Below are 16745 nucleotides of genomic sequence, written 5' to 3'. Positions count from 1 at the left end.
CTCCCCACTGGCTCATGGGGGTAGATGCAGTGGGCTCCAATCCTTTTTCTGCTGGAACTTGAGGCGGAGACATCTTGAGGGGGTTTTGAGACCCTCAGTGGTCTCTCCTTTCCCCTCTGCCTCCCATAACCCCCCAGCCCAGGAGAGGAGGGTGAGCAGCCAGGCTGGACTGGGAGAACAAGGGACAGCGCTGGCCTGATGAAACTCTAGGCAATGTCCGCCCACAGGGGTTTGGGGCATGGCGGATTCTGAATCTCATTCCCAGCTCCATGTCATCCCTCAGCTCCACTTTTTGTTCCCAGCCCCTTTGCCCAATGTATCCACTTCCTCTTGGATCTTGGTGTTCTATCTCAAGGGTCTGCTGCTGGACAGGGCTCAAATGTGGGAAGGTGGCCATCATCAGAGCTGCCATTGTAATGTGACTCTTCCCCTCCCCCTTTCCCATGTCAGGACTCGGGGAGCCAAGAGCAGCATGGCCTGAACCACCCTTTCCCAAGCCGCAGGAGCTTATAGTTCAGTAAGAGAGAGCCAGGCCCATCCAGACAGGGCAAGGGCTACCCTGCAGTCTTACAGGACCAATGCAAGGGACAGGGGAAAGGATAGAAGTGGATCTGGGAGAGCCTTCAAACACAGCCATGGGAGAAACACCTGTGTCCCAGTGTAAGGTCTGGCTACGCAAGCAAAGCAACCTGGTAGTTCCACTCACGGACGGTGAATTCACCATGATGGGTGGCTCCCTAGGGTGGAAGAGAACACAAAATGCTGGGCACCTCTGGTCCTCAGTCCCCAGAAGGGGAAGAGCTCTCCTTTGAGGACTCCAAGTCTAACACAAGCAGAGGGGTCAGTGTTTGTAGGACACGGACTATGGTATTGGAGAAGAGGAGATCCAGAGACGTAAAGCCAGGCCACTCCGTATCCCAGGACTCCCAGCCTTGGGATGGGGAAGCTGGCGGGTCTTAGTAATGTGCGCTAAGGACTGAGAGCTGAGGCGTGAAGGCCAAGATTTGCTGCCCACAACACCATAAGGATGGGTGGGAGGGATCATGTAATACAGGGGTGTGGGTCATGACTGAGGGGTGGAGCCATTGAGACAACAGCACAAAAAATGAGGCCGCTCTCACAAAAGCAGGAAGGGGAAATGAGGGGGGCAGGTGGAAGAAAAGAGGTGTGGCAGGCAGACATGAGGACTGGTCCTTAGGAATTCTTCCTGGACTTCTTCCCTGGCCCCCAGGCCTTTGGCTTTCCCTGCTAGATGGGTGGCAGGGATAGGAGATCCTTCACTGGATGCCCTTTGTACCTTTTTAGCTGCGAACCATGTTCGTAACTACTTGTTTTGTTGTTGCTGTTGTTGTTTTACATTTTAAGGAAAATATTCCTGAGCCATGTGAAGAAGGGTTGCTTTTTGGGTACAAGGGGCTTAGAGCCCTGTCTTCTTTTGTCCGGGTGCTGGGGTTGGTGGGCAAATGTCCTCAGAGTCCAGTTTGGCAGGAAGACCCAGAAAAGGCCATACTGGAAGTGGGGGCTGGGACTGTGGGTACCATGGGTTGCATTTCCCTGGTGACCAGCCACTGGGGGCAGCACCCAGGCCTGAGTTATTGGGGGATCTAGAATAGAGGCTGGCCCAAAAGGGTTGCCAAAATGAGCAGATGAAAATACAGGATGTCCAGTTAAAGTTGACTGTCAGATAAATAACAAAAATTTTTAGTATAAGTATGTCCCAAATATTGTGTGGGACATATTTATACTAAAAAAGAGTATTCATTGTTTATGACATTCAAATTTAACTGCGCAGTCTGTATTTCATTTGTCATCCATACATCCCAGATGTTGATGGGAGAGAAGAAGCCATTCCTGCAATTTTCTTTGTTTATTTTTGTTTTTGTTTTTTAAATTGTTTACCTGAATTTCCACAGCCTTGCTAGCCTGTGGATGCAAATGAGCTCACTTAAAAATAACAAATGCCCTGGGCTGCCGGCTAATGCAGGACTTTGTCCCTCTGCTCCTCACAGTCTGGGGACTCCCCAGAAGCTGCTGTTTTCCGGTTCGGTGCCCGCTGCCTTCTAGGCCACAGGAGGGCAGCGGTCGCACGGCCACAGCCATGTACCTTAGTGCCCTCTGCTGGTGAGCCCTGACAGCAAACTCCAGAGATGCCCAAGGACTCTGGGCTCCTCAACTGGCCCATCAGGCCAGAGCTCCTCCGGGGACTGGAGAAACGCTCCCTTTTCTGACTTCTCGCTGGGCTTGACAGCAGATGGTGTCTCCAGCTGCTCCGCCTCTGCCCTCCCTGCTTCACCCACCCCCTCTCCCCACAAGCTCCTTCTGCCTTTGTAAGTGCCAGTGAACAGGTGACGTTCAGTCCATGCCGCCTCTTGGTTCCCCCTGCACCAAATGCTCAGTGTGGCTCCATGCATTTGGAGGATCCAGTGCCAGGCTGGCCAGCTATGGGAAAGCCCACCATTCCCGGAGGTCACTCCTGCTCCATCACCCACACCATCCTGGGGGCCGGGACCCCAGGGAAACCCCTGGACTGCCAGATGAGCCTGTTCATTCATCTCTATCCATTTAAAGCCCCCACCCGACCCCAGGATGCCTGGGCCAGTCTGCAGTGGCTCCTTTTAAGGGAGGATGGCTCATTCATTTTCCATCTCCCCACCAGGCAGGGCTGGGTCTGTCTCGGTGGCAGACAGGTCCTAACATCAGGCACAGAGCAGAGTCGATATTTAAACACTAGCAGAATGACAGCTGGGAGGCTGTGGAGGGCGTGAGGGGCTTGCTGGGTCAAAGGCAAAGAGTGATTTTTTAAAATAAAGCCACTTTATTTACAGGTAATACAAAATAAACCACAGGACAAACTACTGTGCAGGGGGAGGGGCAGCCCCCACAATAACCACCCTCCCCATCCCAGAGTAACTTATATAAAAAATAAAAAAGGCCCTAGTTGGGGGGAGGGGCTGGGCTGGAAGCACCTTTGCTGGTTAGGACTGGGGCCTGCCGTCCTCAGCCACCCCGGTCCAGGGCAGAGTGAACCCTGGCTTGCTCCTCTCTGAGCCCTGGGCCTGGCCAGGAGGAAACACAGCTACAAGGGCAGTTAGTGGCCACTGCAGAGGCTCCTGGCCAAGGCTCCTGACTTCTGAGTCTGAAGAGTTGGGGTAAGGAGGTGGGTAAGTGACTTTGGGGGCAGACATAGGGTGGGTAATAAATTATTGCAGTGCTCCAGCCAACTTCCTCCTGGCCCTGGACGTGGGTCTGCACTAGGTTCCCAGGAGCAGCTGTGTCAGGGCGGGAGTATGGGGTCTTCAAAGCGATGATGTTGTCGAGTCCACCACCTCACGGCCATTGCAAACAGTGGGGACAAACTGGGAGCCAGACCCTAAGAAAAGGAAGCCAGAGGTTGGGGCCAATCCTGAGGTCCTCCATGGAGGGCAGGCAGTGGGGAAGCAGGGCTGTGAGGGAAGCCTCCCCTCCCCTCTCCTGTCCTCTCCTGCCAGTGTCATTTGGGGGGCACCTCACCCCCAGACAAGAGATCTCAGCAACCCAAGGAGCTGGACAGGGAGAGGGGAACAGGCAGAGAGGGCTGCTTAGGACACTGACCTTGGCCAAGGCTGGAGCTGGCCCTGGCAGCAGCACTGCCAAAGCGGCTGGTGGGTGCCCGGTGGCTAACCACGTTCTTCTGCGGCTGGAAGAGGATGATGTGCAGTTTGGGCGCAAAGAGGCAGCCAAGCACCACGGAGCCGCTGAGGCTGACTGACACGCACATGGTGGTGGTCTGTACCTGCGGTGGGTGAGTGGGTGAACAGGCACAGGTCAAGACCTGGGCCTGACCCCAGGACCCCCTGCCTGATCTGTGGGGGAGGGAGTGGGGGAGACTAAGCATCCAACACTGGGCTGTGGTCCATTTGCCGGATCCCAAAGCATTGCTAGGAAAATTGGGCACAGTCCCAGCATCAGACCCAGACCATTTTCCCAGGGTGACAAGAGTTCCAGCTGAAGGGGAGAACATGCAGGGGGGCATGTATACACAGGGGTGTGTGCATCTGGGGGCTGCAGGAATGGAGTGCGTGCATGTAGGTGTGTGTGTATATCTGTGTAAGTGCATGTATGTGGGGTGGTGAATTTCTGCAGGTGTCTGTGTGAGTGTATGTGTGCGTGAGTGTAGGGTGCATGGGTATGGATTCATTTGTTGTCAGGAAGATATATGTGTGTGTGCCAGCGAGTGTGTGTATGTGGGATATGTGTGTGTGCATGCATGCATGTGGCTATGTCTGTGTGTACAAGTGTGTGTGTGTGTGTGTGTGTGCATGCATGTGTGGGTACGGTGTGTGTCTCAGGTGAGTCCTTAGCTGCCTGTGATTGGCATGCAAATGCAAATCATATGCAAATGCAGGCTGAGTCAGAGCAGAATCCCTCCCCAGCCCTGGCCTCTACCACCCAAGCAGGTGGCCCAGCAGGTGCAAGCAGAGCAGCCAAGCCCAGCGGTCCCTGGCCCCCAGCACTGTGCCACCACACCTCTGTCCTGGGGAAGGGGCCTTTGCCGGGGCTTTCGCCTCAATTTTTCTGCAGTTCAGACCCTGCTCTGCACTCCCAAGCTGAGTGACCTTGGGCAAGGGATTGAACCTCCCTGAGTCTCTGTTTCTTCATCTGTAAAACGGGAGAGCCATGGAGCTTACTCAAGTCATGAAGATTAACCAAGATAATCTTCTTACTCAGAACATAGCTCATCTGTCACCTCCTCAGAGAGGGCTTCCCTGACCACCCTATCTGAAGCAGCCATTGCCCCTTGGAGCTGGGGAGACCCATTGAGACACAGTGCCAGTTGGAACCAAATTTGCTCAGAAGCCACCAACTGGGGAACAATTTTCACCTGCTTTAGCTTTTCTCAACTCTATACCCCGGATCTCCTCCCCTACCCACCTTGCTTCATCTTTCCTGCCTTCCCTGGCTTCATCTCTCAACCCCTTCTGCAGATGACCCCTCAGTGGAGCAGGGCAGAACCCTGTCCATTTGAACATATTTCTGCACCCCCATCACCTTCCAGGATAGGGGATGACATTCAAGTCCTGAAATCTCAGCTCTCTCTAACTCGAGTTCCCCACCTCCCTGGCCATTTCCCTAGGTCCTATTCAGCCCTCCCACCTTCCCCTTGGGATCCACACAAGCTGTGGTCCCCTGAGTGGGCATTATCCTCTTGGAACCCCAGAGCTACCAGTAGATTAAATAAGATACCAGGAAACAGAGGGTCTGGTGTCCCATCTCCCCCGACCTCTGTGGCAGGTAGCTCACCCGGTAGTCACTGGAGGTGACATAGAAGATGGGCAGGAATGCCAGCCAGATGATGCAGGTGGTGTACATGGTGAAGCCAATGAACTTGGCCTCATTGAAGTTTTCGGGGCACTTGCGAGTTTTGAAGGCATAAAGCGTGCAGAGCGCGATGAGGAGCACATTGTAGGCCAGCGAGCCCAACATACTTGCATCGCGGTGGTTGCAGCGCAGTGTCACCACCTCCCGCCGTTCGGGGGCTGTCTCCTTGCCTGTGCCCGGTGCCTCCACCACCAGCCAGGCGACCACGATGAGCAGCTGGCCCGAGATAAGTGCCAGGCAGATGGCCACCTGTGAGGCAGGACTGATGAAGCGTGGCCGCTGGGCACCCTCCCGGGCCCCACCGAAGATGCGTGCAATGCGGTTGGTCTTGGTGAGCAGGGCTGAGTAGCAGACAGAGAAGGCAGTGCCCAAACCAAGACGCCGTAAGGTACACACTGCCGTGGATGGCTTGGCAATGAAGATGAAGGTCATGCAGTAGCAGAGGAAGACACCACCCAGCAGGATGTAGCAGAGCTCCCGACCCGAGGCCTTGACCACTGGTGTGGCATTGTGCCGCACAAAGACACCCAGCACAAAGAGGGTGGCCAGGGCACCGAGGCAGGCGATGGTGACAGGTCCCACAGCCCAGGCATCGCCCCAGCGGATGTACTCCTGGGGCAGTTCGAAGCAGCCAGTCAGGCTGGCATTGGGCCAGTAGCCCAGGCCACAATCAGCGCAAGTGAATTCGTCCAATCGGTACTCATAGGGCTGGCATGGAATGCAGAGCCAGCAGCAGACCTCGCCCGGCTGCACACTCTTCACCTCATTCTGGAGGCAGGGCTCACTGCAGCGAGAGGCGGGCAGGGGGCCGGCTGAGGGTGAGGCCCATGGGATGAGGCTGGTGTCCAGAGTCAAGCCTTCTGCCCAGTAGCCCACCTTCTGGTAGCGATAGCGCCCACTGCCTGCACGCAGATAGGTGAAGATGTTGTAGCGGCCAATACCATCACCAAAGCGGTCAAAGCGGACCTCATTGTGGGTGTCAGCTGGGCGAAAGGGGGCTAGGATGGGGGAGGGAAGGAAGAGAAGGTTGGACTAGTGTGTTACCCTGATGTGACCTCAACATTCACCCTAACATGGAACCCAAATGCCAGAGCTAAGACCACCATTAGCCCTTCCAATCCTTAACCCAATACTAAATCCTGCCTTGACCCCAATCATTTTTCTAAATGAGAGATGACAACAAAGTCTTACTCCTAAACTCCAACATCAAACCCCAACCCTAAATGCCAAATATAATCCCAGCCTTAAAGCCCAGACATCTCCAAAAACCTAATGCCCACATCAATCCCCAACCATGACTCCCCAAATTCAACTTTAGTACTATCCAACACTTTCCAACCCAGGCTCCAAATCCCAACTTCATCGAAACATACACTACAGCCCTCTCCCCAAACTCAATGCTAAGGCTAAACCCAGTCTCAGCTCCAATCCTGTCCCCACTAATCCTAACAACAACCCCAGCTCCAGCACCCCTAGTCCTAACAGTCATCCTGGTGCAAACTGAATCCCAACCTCAGTGGTCACCTGCAACCACTGCCATTCACCAGAATGTGGTCAGTGGCTGGAAAATCACTTCCTCTCTCCACCCCCACTTCATCCCCTGTAAACCTCACATCTCCCAGCCAGGCTCTAGCCAGGATTTACAGCCATCCCTGGCCCCAGTGAGAAATCAGGGTTCAAGAAAGCAGAAGACATGCTTAAGGCCCCATGAGTGAATAGTGCAGCCTAGATTCAAACCCAGGTCGCCTCAAGCACCTACTCTTTCTACTCAGCCTAAAAGTTCTCAAAATCCAACTCTAGCCCTACCATAAATTCCACCCAAGCCAAACATGCTGAATTTAGCCTTGCTCTAACATCAACCAAATCGGACCCCAGATTCCAACCCTAACCCCTACGCTGATTGTAGCTAACTCTGAATGTCAGTTCTATTGGAATTACTCTTCATCTTAACCCTGGGCCAGGGCTTCCAAGCTTTGTCTCCCACTGTTCCCACGGTGATTCTTCCTGAAGCATAGTGATGATCTGCAGCAGTCATTTCTCTTAAAGCTGGCACTCTTATTAAAATAACTTTTGATTTCAGGAGACTTTCAGGTCACCTTGAGTGGAAAATCAAGATTAGGAATAGAAATTTTCCCTGAAACTAGGAGCAGTGCCACATGCCTGTCATCCTAGCTACTCTGGAGACTGAGGCAGAAGGATCGCTTGAGCCCAGGAGTTGGAGGCTGTATTGTGCCTGTGAATAACCACTGCACTCCAGCCTGCAAAATATAGTGAGACCCCATCTAAGAAAAGAAAGAAAGAAAGAAAGAAAGGAAGAAAGAAAGAAGAAAGAAAAGAAAAAAGAAAGACAGAAAGACAGAAAGACATTTTCCGTGAATATAGAGCGTCATCCTGATGCTCACCCTCAAGCCAGACTGATTCTAACTCTTGGTGCTGCCTGAGAATGGGCTTGAGGTCTCCTGGTCTCCACCTTTGGCAAGATAAGGAGACAGAAGACAGTGGGCAAGGCCCAAGGAGGAGCCAGAGACCCTCAAAATGGCGGGACCAGGCCAGAGGTCTACTCTCTGGAAGAAAGTGGAACCTCAGCCGTGGCTTCAGTTGGAGTCCTCTCTGCCTAGCATCCTTGCCCTTGCTCTGACGCCACCCCAGGTGAGTCCTTTACTTTCACTCTACTGTTTCCTTAGCAAAGGAATGGAAGCTGAAGTTCTGCTTCCCCTCATCCTCTGACAGCCAGCAGGCCAATGGACACTGGCCAACACCATTACCATCAAACTTGACGTTGAGCACAAAGTCCTTGTAGAGGCGGCGCCCGTTAACTGGCCGCATCGCGTCACAGAGCCGGGTGGTGTTGGGGCAGAGGGCACGGTGCATGTTGTGGAGCGCATGGGCCATGGCGTACACTGCATTGACCACAAACATGATCTTGGACTCCTGCTCAAAGGGCACGGCCCGGAGAGAGTGGGCTGCGCAGTCTCGCTGCCGGAAGCTGCAGCGGAACCTCTGCTCCCAGAATTCACGGAACCAGGGGTTCCGGCTGTTGTTCCAAGGGTCCAGGCTCTGGAAGTAGGAGGCAAAGTCACTGATGGGATAGGAGGCCAGCTCGATGGTGATAGCACCCTCAGCAGCCCCCTCACTGCCTGCCACCACACTCTCCAGGGCCCCCCAGCCATCACTGGCCACCCAGGTGAAGCTGGCATTGAGGCGCTGGCTGGCAGCAAGCAGCTCCCGGGCATCCTCAGAACGGGTGAACAGGACAGCCACGCGGGCACTGGGCTTCTGCAGCAGGGCTCGCACCACACCCTCAAAGGCCACGCGGCTCATGGCACGGCCCACTTTCTCCGAGGTGGCCACACAGATGTTGCGGGCACGAGCCTCTAGCTCAAAGGCCTCAATGCCTGTCTCGCCATAGTCGCCCTCAGACGCCACAGTGGACACATAGGTCCAGTTGAAGAAGCGGAGAATCTCAGCCATGGCCTTGGCTTGGAAGAAGTCAGGAGGCACTGTGCGGGCAAAGTAGTCATAGCGGGACTTGTCACTCAGCTTGGCACTGGTAGAGGCGTAGCTAATCTGTGGGATCTGAAATAGCCGCAAGAGGTTGGCCACCTGGGGGAGGAGTAGAGAAGGCAAAGATCAGCAGTCAGATCAAACACTAGAGACAGGTGCATCCCCCACAGCTAGCAGGTCTTGGTGTCAAGTGTCCACAAGGTCAGGCCTAAAGGCTCCCTCTCTAAAGCCCTGCATCCTGACTTGACAGTCTTCCCTCTGGGGTAGGGAGTTTTTTATCTCTTTCCAAGGGCTGAGAGAGAGAAGACCCAGGGTGGAGACACCAGGGTCATGAGCCACACCTGATCCCCTCTGCCATCCCCTTTTAGATACATGGCAGGGGGGCCAAGGAAGGCCTGGGTGGAGGGAGATTGGCACCTGGCTACACTGGGGCAGAGGGAGGCATGAGATGGCATCTGGCTACTCAGGGCTCTTCGGCTCTCTACTTATTTGAGGGTAGGTGGCCCTTCCCCTGAATCAATCTGATGGAATGATACAGAAAGAAGGAAAAGTTTCCCCTAGGAAGAAAGACACAGATCCCAGGGTCCGGTGGCCCTAATAGGCCAAGGCTTGGTCTCCATTGAATGCCTGAGTCTTAAACGTTCTACCACTGGCTGCCTGGCACCCCATCTCCCACCCTCAGGTCCCACAGGAGTGGGATCCGGCCAAGGGCCAGGTAGAGGGTGGGTAGGTGAAAGCAGAGCATGGCCCAGATTCTACAGCAGAGGAGTGAGTCTTGTGTTGCAACTGGATACAGGCTATGGCTCTGACAGTCTAGGGCTCAATGTCTCCTCCCCTCCCACACATTTTACCTTTGGGCCCCTGGAGTTGGCAAATCTCCCTGAGCCTCAGTTTCACATTCCTGCCCTACAAGGCTGCTGAGAGGATAAAAACGATAATGCATGGGAGGCCACAGTGCCTGGCAAAGGGAAGATGATAGGGACATGGGCAAGAGAGAAGGAGCAGCCATGAGGGGGAATATTAACAGGCAGGTGCAGCCTACGGATGACAGGCTAGCCTCGTGTTGATCAGGACGAGGGAGAAGCAGACCACTGCTGAGGCGTGGGCCCTGATCCAGGAGGCAGGCAGCTTGGGATGGCAAGGAGGTAACTGGACTTCTGGAGATAAATGCATGAGCCCTAAGGAGGACTGTGGAGAAAACATCAGCAGAGGCCCTGGAAGACAGCAGCAGGTAGGAGGCCGCCCACTCATCCCTGCCCCAACCCGGGGCTGCAGAAATAGATGCTAGCACAGCCACATCTTCCCAGGCTGCTGCCTAGCCACCTCCAGTGACTGGGACTAGCAGGACAGCTGCCTAGCCACCTCCAGTGACTGAGACTAGCATGACAGCTGCCTAGCCACCTCCAGTGTCTGGGATTAGCAGGACAGATAATCCACTCCCAGCAGTGGATGGAGTGGCCAGGCCTCCCCGACTTCAGGCCGGTAGCTGACTCCAGGGTTCTCTGATTTCTGCTTCTGCTCCATTTCTCCTGAACAACTGTTCTAGGACAGGGGGCCTGGCCCTCTCCATCTCGGCAATGCCCTCAGCCACTCTCCGAAAGGAAGCTGAGGCCAAGCCAAGGCCTACCTTATGTCCCCCAGCCCTGATCCTAGCTCCAGCCGCATCTTCCAGCAGCCTGTGCTGGGCACTTGGCAAGCGGGAATCTGGGTGAGAGGTAGGACCCAGTCAGAGATGGGAGGATCGCAGCTGGGCACAGCCCTGGGAGCAGCAGAGGGGTGTCAGCAGGGCCAGCAGCCTCTGCTGAAGCTGAGCCACAGGGCACCCTCTGCCGGTCCCTGTGGGAGAGTAGGAGGCTGAGGGCAGGGGAGCTGCCTCCCCACCCTTCCCACCCCCTCAAATCCTGTGCCCCCTGAAGACTCTCTGGTGCCCTCCCCCGACACACATTCTGTTTATCTTCCTTCTGACTCCCCTACCCTGATTCTCTCCTCTGGCCACTCCTGGCTTCTATCTGGCCACCCCTCTCCAATCCAGGCAGAGATGATCTGACAAGTCAGGAGCCCCTTGGCCGAGAGCCGATTTCACAGTTCCCCTCCACCACTGCCTTGAATGTGGCCCACCTCTCTCTGAGCCTTCATTTCCTCATCTATAAAATGGGTTAAAAATAATAGCAGCTAATATCAACGGTGCCCTTATGACTTGCCGGGCCCCTGATACATACTATGCATTTATCAACTCATTAAATTTCCATGGCAAACCTCAAAGTAGAAAGTGTTGTGGGCCGGGCACAGTGGCTCACGCCTATAATCCCAGCACTTTGGGAGGCCGAGGCGGGCGGATCACCTGAAGTCGGGAGTTTGAGACCAGCCTGACCAACGTGGTGAGGTCAGGCTCGTCTCTACTAAAAATACAAAAATTAGCCAGGCATGGTGGCGGGCGCCTGTAATCCCAGCTACTTGGGAGGCTGAGGCAGGAGAATCACTTAAACCCGGGAGGCAGAGATTGCAGTGGGCTGAGATCTCACTACTGCACTCCAGCCTGGGAGACAGAGCAATATCCTGTCTCAAAAAAGAAAAAAAAAAAAAAGTGTTGTGAATCCAATTTTATAAGGAAGAAGCTGTGACACAGAAAAGAGAAATAACGTGCCACGGTCATGCAGTTAGTAAGTGGGAGACCTGACTATTAAGCCCCTCAGGGTTAACATCAAGGGTGAGGGTGTGTGTGTGTGTGTGAGGGTGTGTGTGTGGGGGTGGGGTGGGGGTGGGGTGTGTGTGTGGGTGTGTGGGGTGCGTGTGTGTGGGTATCGGGGTGTGTGTGGGTGTGTTGGGTGTGTGTGGGTGTGTTTGGGTGTGGATGTGTGTGGGGTGTGTGGGGAGATGTGTGGGTGTGTGTGGGGGGGTGTCTGGGTGTGTGTGTGGGGGTGTGTGTGGTGTGTGTGGGTGTGTGTGGGGGTGTGTGTGGGTGGGGGTGTGGGTGTGGATGTGTGGGGTGTGTGTGGGTGTGTGGGGGGTGGGTGTGGGTGTGTGGGTGTGTGTGTGGGGGTGTGGGTGTGTGGGAGGAGTGTGTGTGGGGGTGTGTGTGGGGGTGTGGGTGTGTGGGAGGAGTGTGTGTGGGGGTGTGTGTGGGTGTGTGCAGGGGGTTTGTGGGGGGGTTTGTGCGGGGGTGTGTGGGTGTGTGTGTGGGAGTGTGTGTGGGTGGGTGTGGGTGGGGGGTGTGTGGGGTGTGTGGGGGGTGTGGGGGTGTGTGGGGGGGTCTGTGTGGGTGGGTGTGGGGGGTGTGTGGGGGTGTGGGGGCATGTGGGGGGTGGGAGGGGTGTGGGGGGTGTGGGGTGTGTGGGTGGGTGTGTGTGGGGGTGAGGGGATGTATGTGGGTGTGTGGGGGCTGTGTGTGGGGTGTGTGTGGGCGTGTGGGGGTGTGTGTGTGTGGGGGTGTGTGGGGTGTGTGTGGGGGGTGTGTGGGTGTGTGTGGGGTTTGTGTGAGTGTATGTGTGTGGGGTGTGTGTGTGGGGTGTGTGAGGGTGTGTGGGGTGTGTGTGGGTGTGTGGGCGTGTGGGTGTGGGTGCGTCGGTGTGTGGGGGTGTATGGGTGTGTGTGGGTGTGTATAGGGGTGTGTGTAGGGGTGTGGGTGTCTGTGGGGGGATGTATGGGTGTGTGGGGGTGTGTGTGGGGTGTGGGGGGGTGTGGGTGTGTGGGGTGTGTGTGAGGGTGTGTGTGGGGGGTGTGGGGGTGTGTGTGTGTGGGATGTGAGGGTGTGCGTGTGGGGTGTGTGGGGTGTGTGCGTGGGGTGTGTGGGTGTGTAGGGGTGTGTGTGTGGTGTGGGTGTGGGACGTGTATGGGTGTGTGTAGGGGTGTGGGTGTGTGGGTGTCTGTGGGGGGTGTATGGGTGTGGGGGGGGTGTATGGGTGTGTGTGGGGTGTGGGCATGTGTGTGAGGGTGTGTGTGTGGGGTGTGTGGGATGTGTGTGAGGGTGTGCATGTGGGGTGTGTGGGTGTGTGGGGGTGTGGGTGCATGGGTGTGTGTGGGGTGTATGGGTGTGTGTGGGGGTGTGTGTGGGTGTAGGGGTGGGTGTGTGGGGGGTGTGGGTGTGTGGGGCGTGTATGGGTGTGTGTGTAGGGGTGTGGGTGTGTGGGGGGTGTGGGTGTGGGGGGTGTATGGGTGTGTGGGGGGTTATGTGGGTGTGTGGGTGTGTGTAGGGGTGTGGTTGTGTGGGGTTGTGTGGGGGGTGCGTGGGGTGTGTGTGGGTGTGTGGGGGGCTGTGTGGGTGTGTGTGTGTGTGAGGGTGTGTGGGGTGTGTGTGGGGTGTGTGTGTGAGGGTGTGTGTGTGTGGTGGGAGTAATGAGAGTAAGATGTTCTCTTGCACAGTCTCTAAAAATCGACCACCATTATGTGACCAGGGCACTTTCTTAGCTTCTGTAAAAGCTACTGCAAGGAAGCTTCTAGTTTCCCTTCCAATTCACAGCAGCCCATGAGCCCCTTTTCAGCAGGAATTCTGGGTCACCACCTCCGGCCTCCCTCCCTAGCCCCCATTTGGGTGGCTTCCACGTACCTGGATGGAGACATCACTGTAGGAACCGCCAATAACACCAGTGATGGCAGTGGGAGCATCACCATGGGTCGCATAAGAGCCGTCGGGGCAGATGTGGCGTGAGCCATCAGCACCACGGCTGAGTGAGGCACGCACAAAGTCCAGTGCCTGCTCCAGCGCATGTGTGTCCTTGGAGCAACTGTCGAGGATGTGTGCACCCAGGCGCACGCCAGGCAGCAGGTGTGGGTCACGGTTGATGCGGTCCAGTGCAAAAAGCATGGCCTCCAGGCGCTGGATGCCACGGTGCTCATTGACAGGACCACAGTCCTCTGCTGGGCCGCCCTTCTGGTGCACTGGGAACAGCCCACCCAGCACCAAGTCTCCCTCCAGGGTCAGCACCTTCTTGGCTGGGCCCTCAGCCACAGCACCCCACAGCAGCAGCAGTGCCAGGAGCCCAAGCAGCGATCCCATGGCCCCAAAGGGGATGGATGGGTCCAGCAGACCTGGGTCTCCAGGGGATGAGATTAGAAGCAGCGAAGGCAAAGAGAGGAGGAAACAGGGACCAGGAAAGGACAGACAAGAAAAGAGATGCGAAGGGACCCAGCTCCTGCAGAGAGATAGAAAGACAGAAAAACAGACCAGGAAAAGTGGAACCTGAGAGCAGCTGCCCCTTCTGACTCTGCCTCCCCACGAGCCCCTTTCCTAGGTACTCAAAAGCCAGGGAGGGACAGGATGGTGTCATTAAGTAGGTTGAGAAGCTCCTGGGACTCCCCTGGACCTGTCTGTCAGCCCTGGCCTCAGCTTGGTGAGAGATGGGCCATATTCCCCTACCAAACTCAGCAGTGGGGAGAGATGCAAGCAGTGAAGTCCCAGGCAGAGGACAGGAGACCCCAGCCAATGCTGACCCCTCTGTAATTCAAAGGGTGTCCAAGAACAGCACAAACCTCCCAGGACCCCGAGGTCAATACCTTTGGAACAGACTATGTCACAGTCACAAACTCAGAGGTCCCCATCCTGAGCCTTGGATTTCCAGAGAGAAGGAACTGCTGTCTGAGGACCCACCAGGGAAGAGGAAGGGAAGCGTCTCTAAGGGACAGTCTCCAACCCGTGGGGAGACTGGAGCCCATGTGAACACCCAAGGGTTCTAACCTTTGGTTCTTAAAAAGCCATCCCCACAGTTTGCTGACTGAGGAAGGAATAGACACACTAAGCCCTGGGAATGAGACAGCAAGGTGGAATGGCTGGCCTCAGGGAGGGTACCCAAGTGGCTCAAGGTCCTAAGTCAACAGGGCAAGCAGATGTTCACGTATGTGTGTGTCAGGGTTGGGGGCTAGAGTCTCCAAACAGTGCTGAGGGTGAGAGTGCGGGACTCTCTAGCTCTATGTAGAACACTGCTTGAGATTTTGTGCCTCTGTTTTCTCTTCACTCCCGACCCAGCAGAGAAAGTCACCATTTCCAATCTCCCCATCCTCAGCTTCAGGGCCCTGCCCACCCTGGCCATGGCCCTCAGAGACCCCCTCCCTGTCTCTTCCCCACTGCGTCCAATCATTTGTACCCCAGTTGCCTTCCCAAACACACACCCCACAAAGGCTCTCACAATCACACAGGCTTGGAAAGGCTGGGAGAAGAAGGACATACCTCTTTCCTCAGAACAGGAAAGAAAACTGAGTTTGAAGAAGGGCAGCAACTAACTCAAGGACCCCATGTGCTGGCCACGGAGGCTGAGCCTCTTCATTTTGCCCCCTCAGCTCCCCAGGGCAGGGGCACTGGGCTCCTCTGGGGATCAGGAAAGCAGCAGCTTACCCAGGCAAGCGACGGAGAAGCAGGGAGGAAGACCAGCACAGATGGAGACAGGGACCCAGATGGGGGCTGAAGCCAAAACTGGTCAAGTCGCAAGTCTCCCAGAGGGGAGGCCCAGACGGAAGCTCAGAGGCAGGAAGGGGACAGAAACCCAGAGTCAGACAGCCAGGAGCCTGGGCCACAAAATCTGGGCAGGGAGCGAGCAAGCCTGAGAGGCTGAGACAAAGACGGAGGCACAGACAGAAAGAAGGACCAGAGGACGCTGGAGCCGGAGGAACGGGGGAGCGCGATGTGGGGCGTGCGTTTTCTGGAGAAGAAAGGCGGGACGCCCGGGGCTGTCTTCCCGCTTCCCGGAGCTCTCAGGGAACGCTGTCTGGACACAGCAGCGCGGGCGCCCCACAACTCGAGGGCCCGCAGGACCCTGGGACGTGAGGTAAGGGCCAAAAAGGTCGCCAGCGGCAGCGGCACCACCGGCTCACCCTACCTGGCGCGCTGGCTCTGGCGCGGAGAGAATCGGAGTGGAGCGGGGGGCGCGAGGCTCCGGCTCCCGCTCGCTCGCTCGCTCGCTCGCTTGCTTGCTGGCTCTGCGCTCTCCGCCCGCCCGCTCGCCCCGCCGCTTTCAATCGCGGCCCGCCCCGCCCCGCCCCCGGCCCCGGCCCGCCCCCAGCCCCTCCTCCGTTCCTCCAGACGCCAGGTCTCCTGCTCCCAACCCAGCCTCCGCCTGCCTCTGGACACTCCACGCTCCAGCTTTTCTGGGGACCTCGGGGCCTGGAGCTGTCCGCCTCGTGGTGCTGAATCCCCGAGCGCTCTCGCTCTGCGCTGGAGCGGGTGCTTCGTGGCCCACTCCGCCCCATAGTCAGACTACCACCTAGAGAGCATAGGTGGGGGGCGGGGGGATGCCACGGGGCACGGGGTGGGGAAGGTCACTGTGCCCCGACAGGTGCCCATAGTGCTACTGCAGAATGGAGGAGCTGGCCTTAGTGCAAGGGGTGCCTCTGGGGGATAGGCAAAGGGGCGCGTGGGAGACGGGTGGAGTCTATTCTCCCCACTCAGCGATTTCAGCTGGGTCCACATCCCAGGCCTGAGGTGGAGGCATGTGTCCTCAGCCACTTTTGAGACCTGGAGCCAGAGTCACTATGAGGAAAAGATTGGGGGAAGGGAGAGGTCAGAGGAGAATGGGGCCTCCCCTTCCTTCCTGCAGATGCCCTTTAAACCTGCCACCCACTCCCATGTAAAAAGGGTATTTAAGCAAGGAGAGAGCAACCTGCAGGAAGGGCTGCAGAACCAAGTACTAGGGTCAACCCTGAGGGAGTGTTAGGGATGGCAGGGGGATCTGGGAGGGGAGGGGCCTAGGGAAAGGCTTCTGGAACTGGCTGCTGCGTAGGAGGGAGTGAGAGCTGGAGCCCAAGCAGAGGGAGGACAGCTCTGAGAAGATTCTCTTGACTCTTCCCTCCCACAGCAGGATGGGGAAGGACGCCCCTGGGTAGAGGGTAGTGGATAAGCTGTAGTGCCAGACTGTGCTGAAGGAATGGGGATTAGAGAGCCTGTGCTATCTGCCCCT

General features: G+C 56.5%; 1 protein-coding gene across 5 annotated transcripts; it reads right to left on the bottom strand.

The window, feature by feature from the left end:
* Positions 1-2795: 2795 nt before the first annotated feature.
* GRM2 (glutamate metabotropic receptor 2) lies at positions 2796-15752 on the bottom strand. 5 transcript variants are annotated; one of them, XM_016941195.4, is made up of 6 exons: positions 15669-15752; positions 13406-13991; positions 8124-8961; positions 5281-6356; positions 3592-3772; positions 2796-3370 (listed from the first exon to the last, which is right to left on the bottom strand). In XM_016941195.4, the coding sequence occupies exons 2-6, from the start codon at positions 13853-13855 to the stop codon at positions 3297-3299; spliced, it is 2619 nt and encodes an 872-aa protein (XP_016796684.1). In that variant the 5' UTR covers positions 13856-13991; positions 15669-15752; the 3' UTR covers positions 2796-3296. The 5 variants fall into 5 exon arrangements, with proteins under 5 accessions (XP_016796684.1, XP_016796685.1, XP_016796686.1 ...); XM_016941196.2 differs by lacking the exon at positions 15669-15752 and adding an exon at positions 15023-15659; XM_016941197.2 differs by lacking the exon at positions 15669-15752 and adding an exon at positions 15188-15659.
* Positions 15753-16745: the final 993 nt, after the last annotated feature.

The sequence above is a fragment of the Pan troglodytes genome, chromosome 2 (genome assembly GCF_028858775.2).
Source record: "Pan troglodytes isolate AG18354 chromosome 2, NHGRI_mPanTro3-v2.0_pri, whole genome shotgun sequence".
Lineage (NCBI taxonomy): Eukaryota > Metazoa > Chordata > Mammalia > Primates > Hominidae > Pan > Pan troglodytes.
This window is presented reverse-complemented; position numbering and strand designations above follow the sequence as displayed.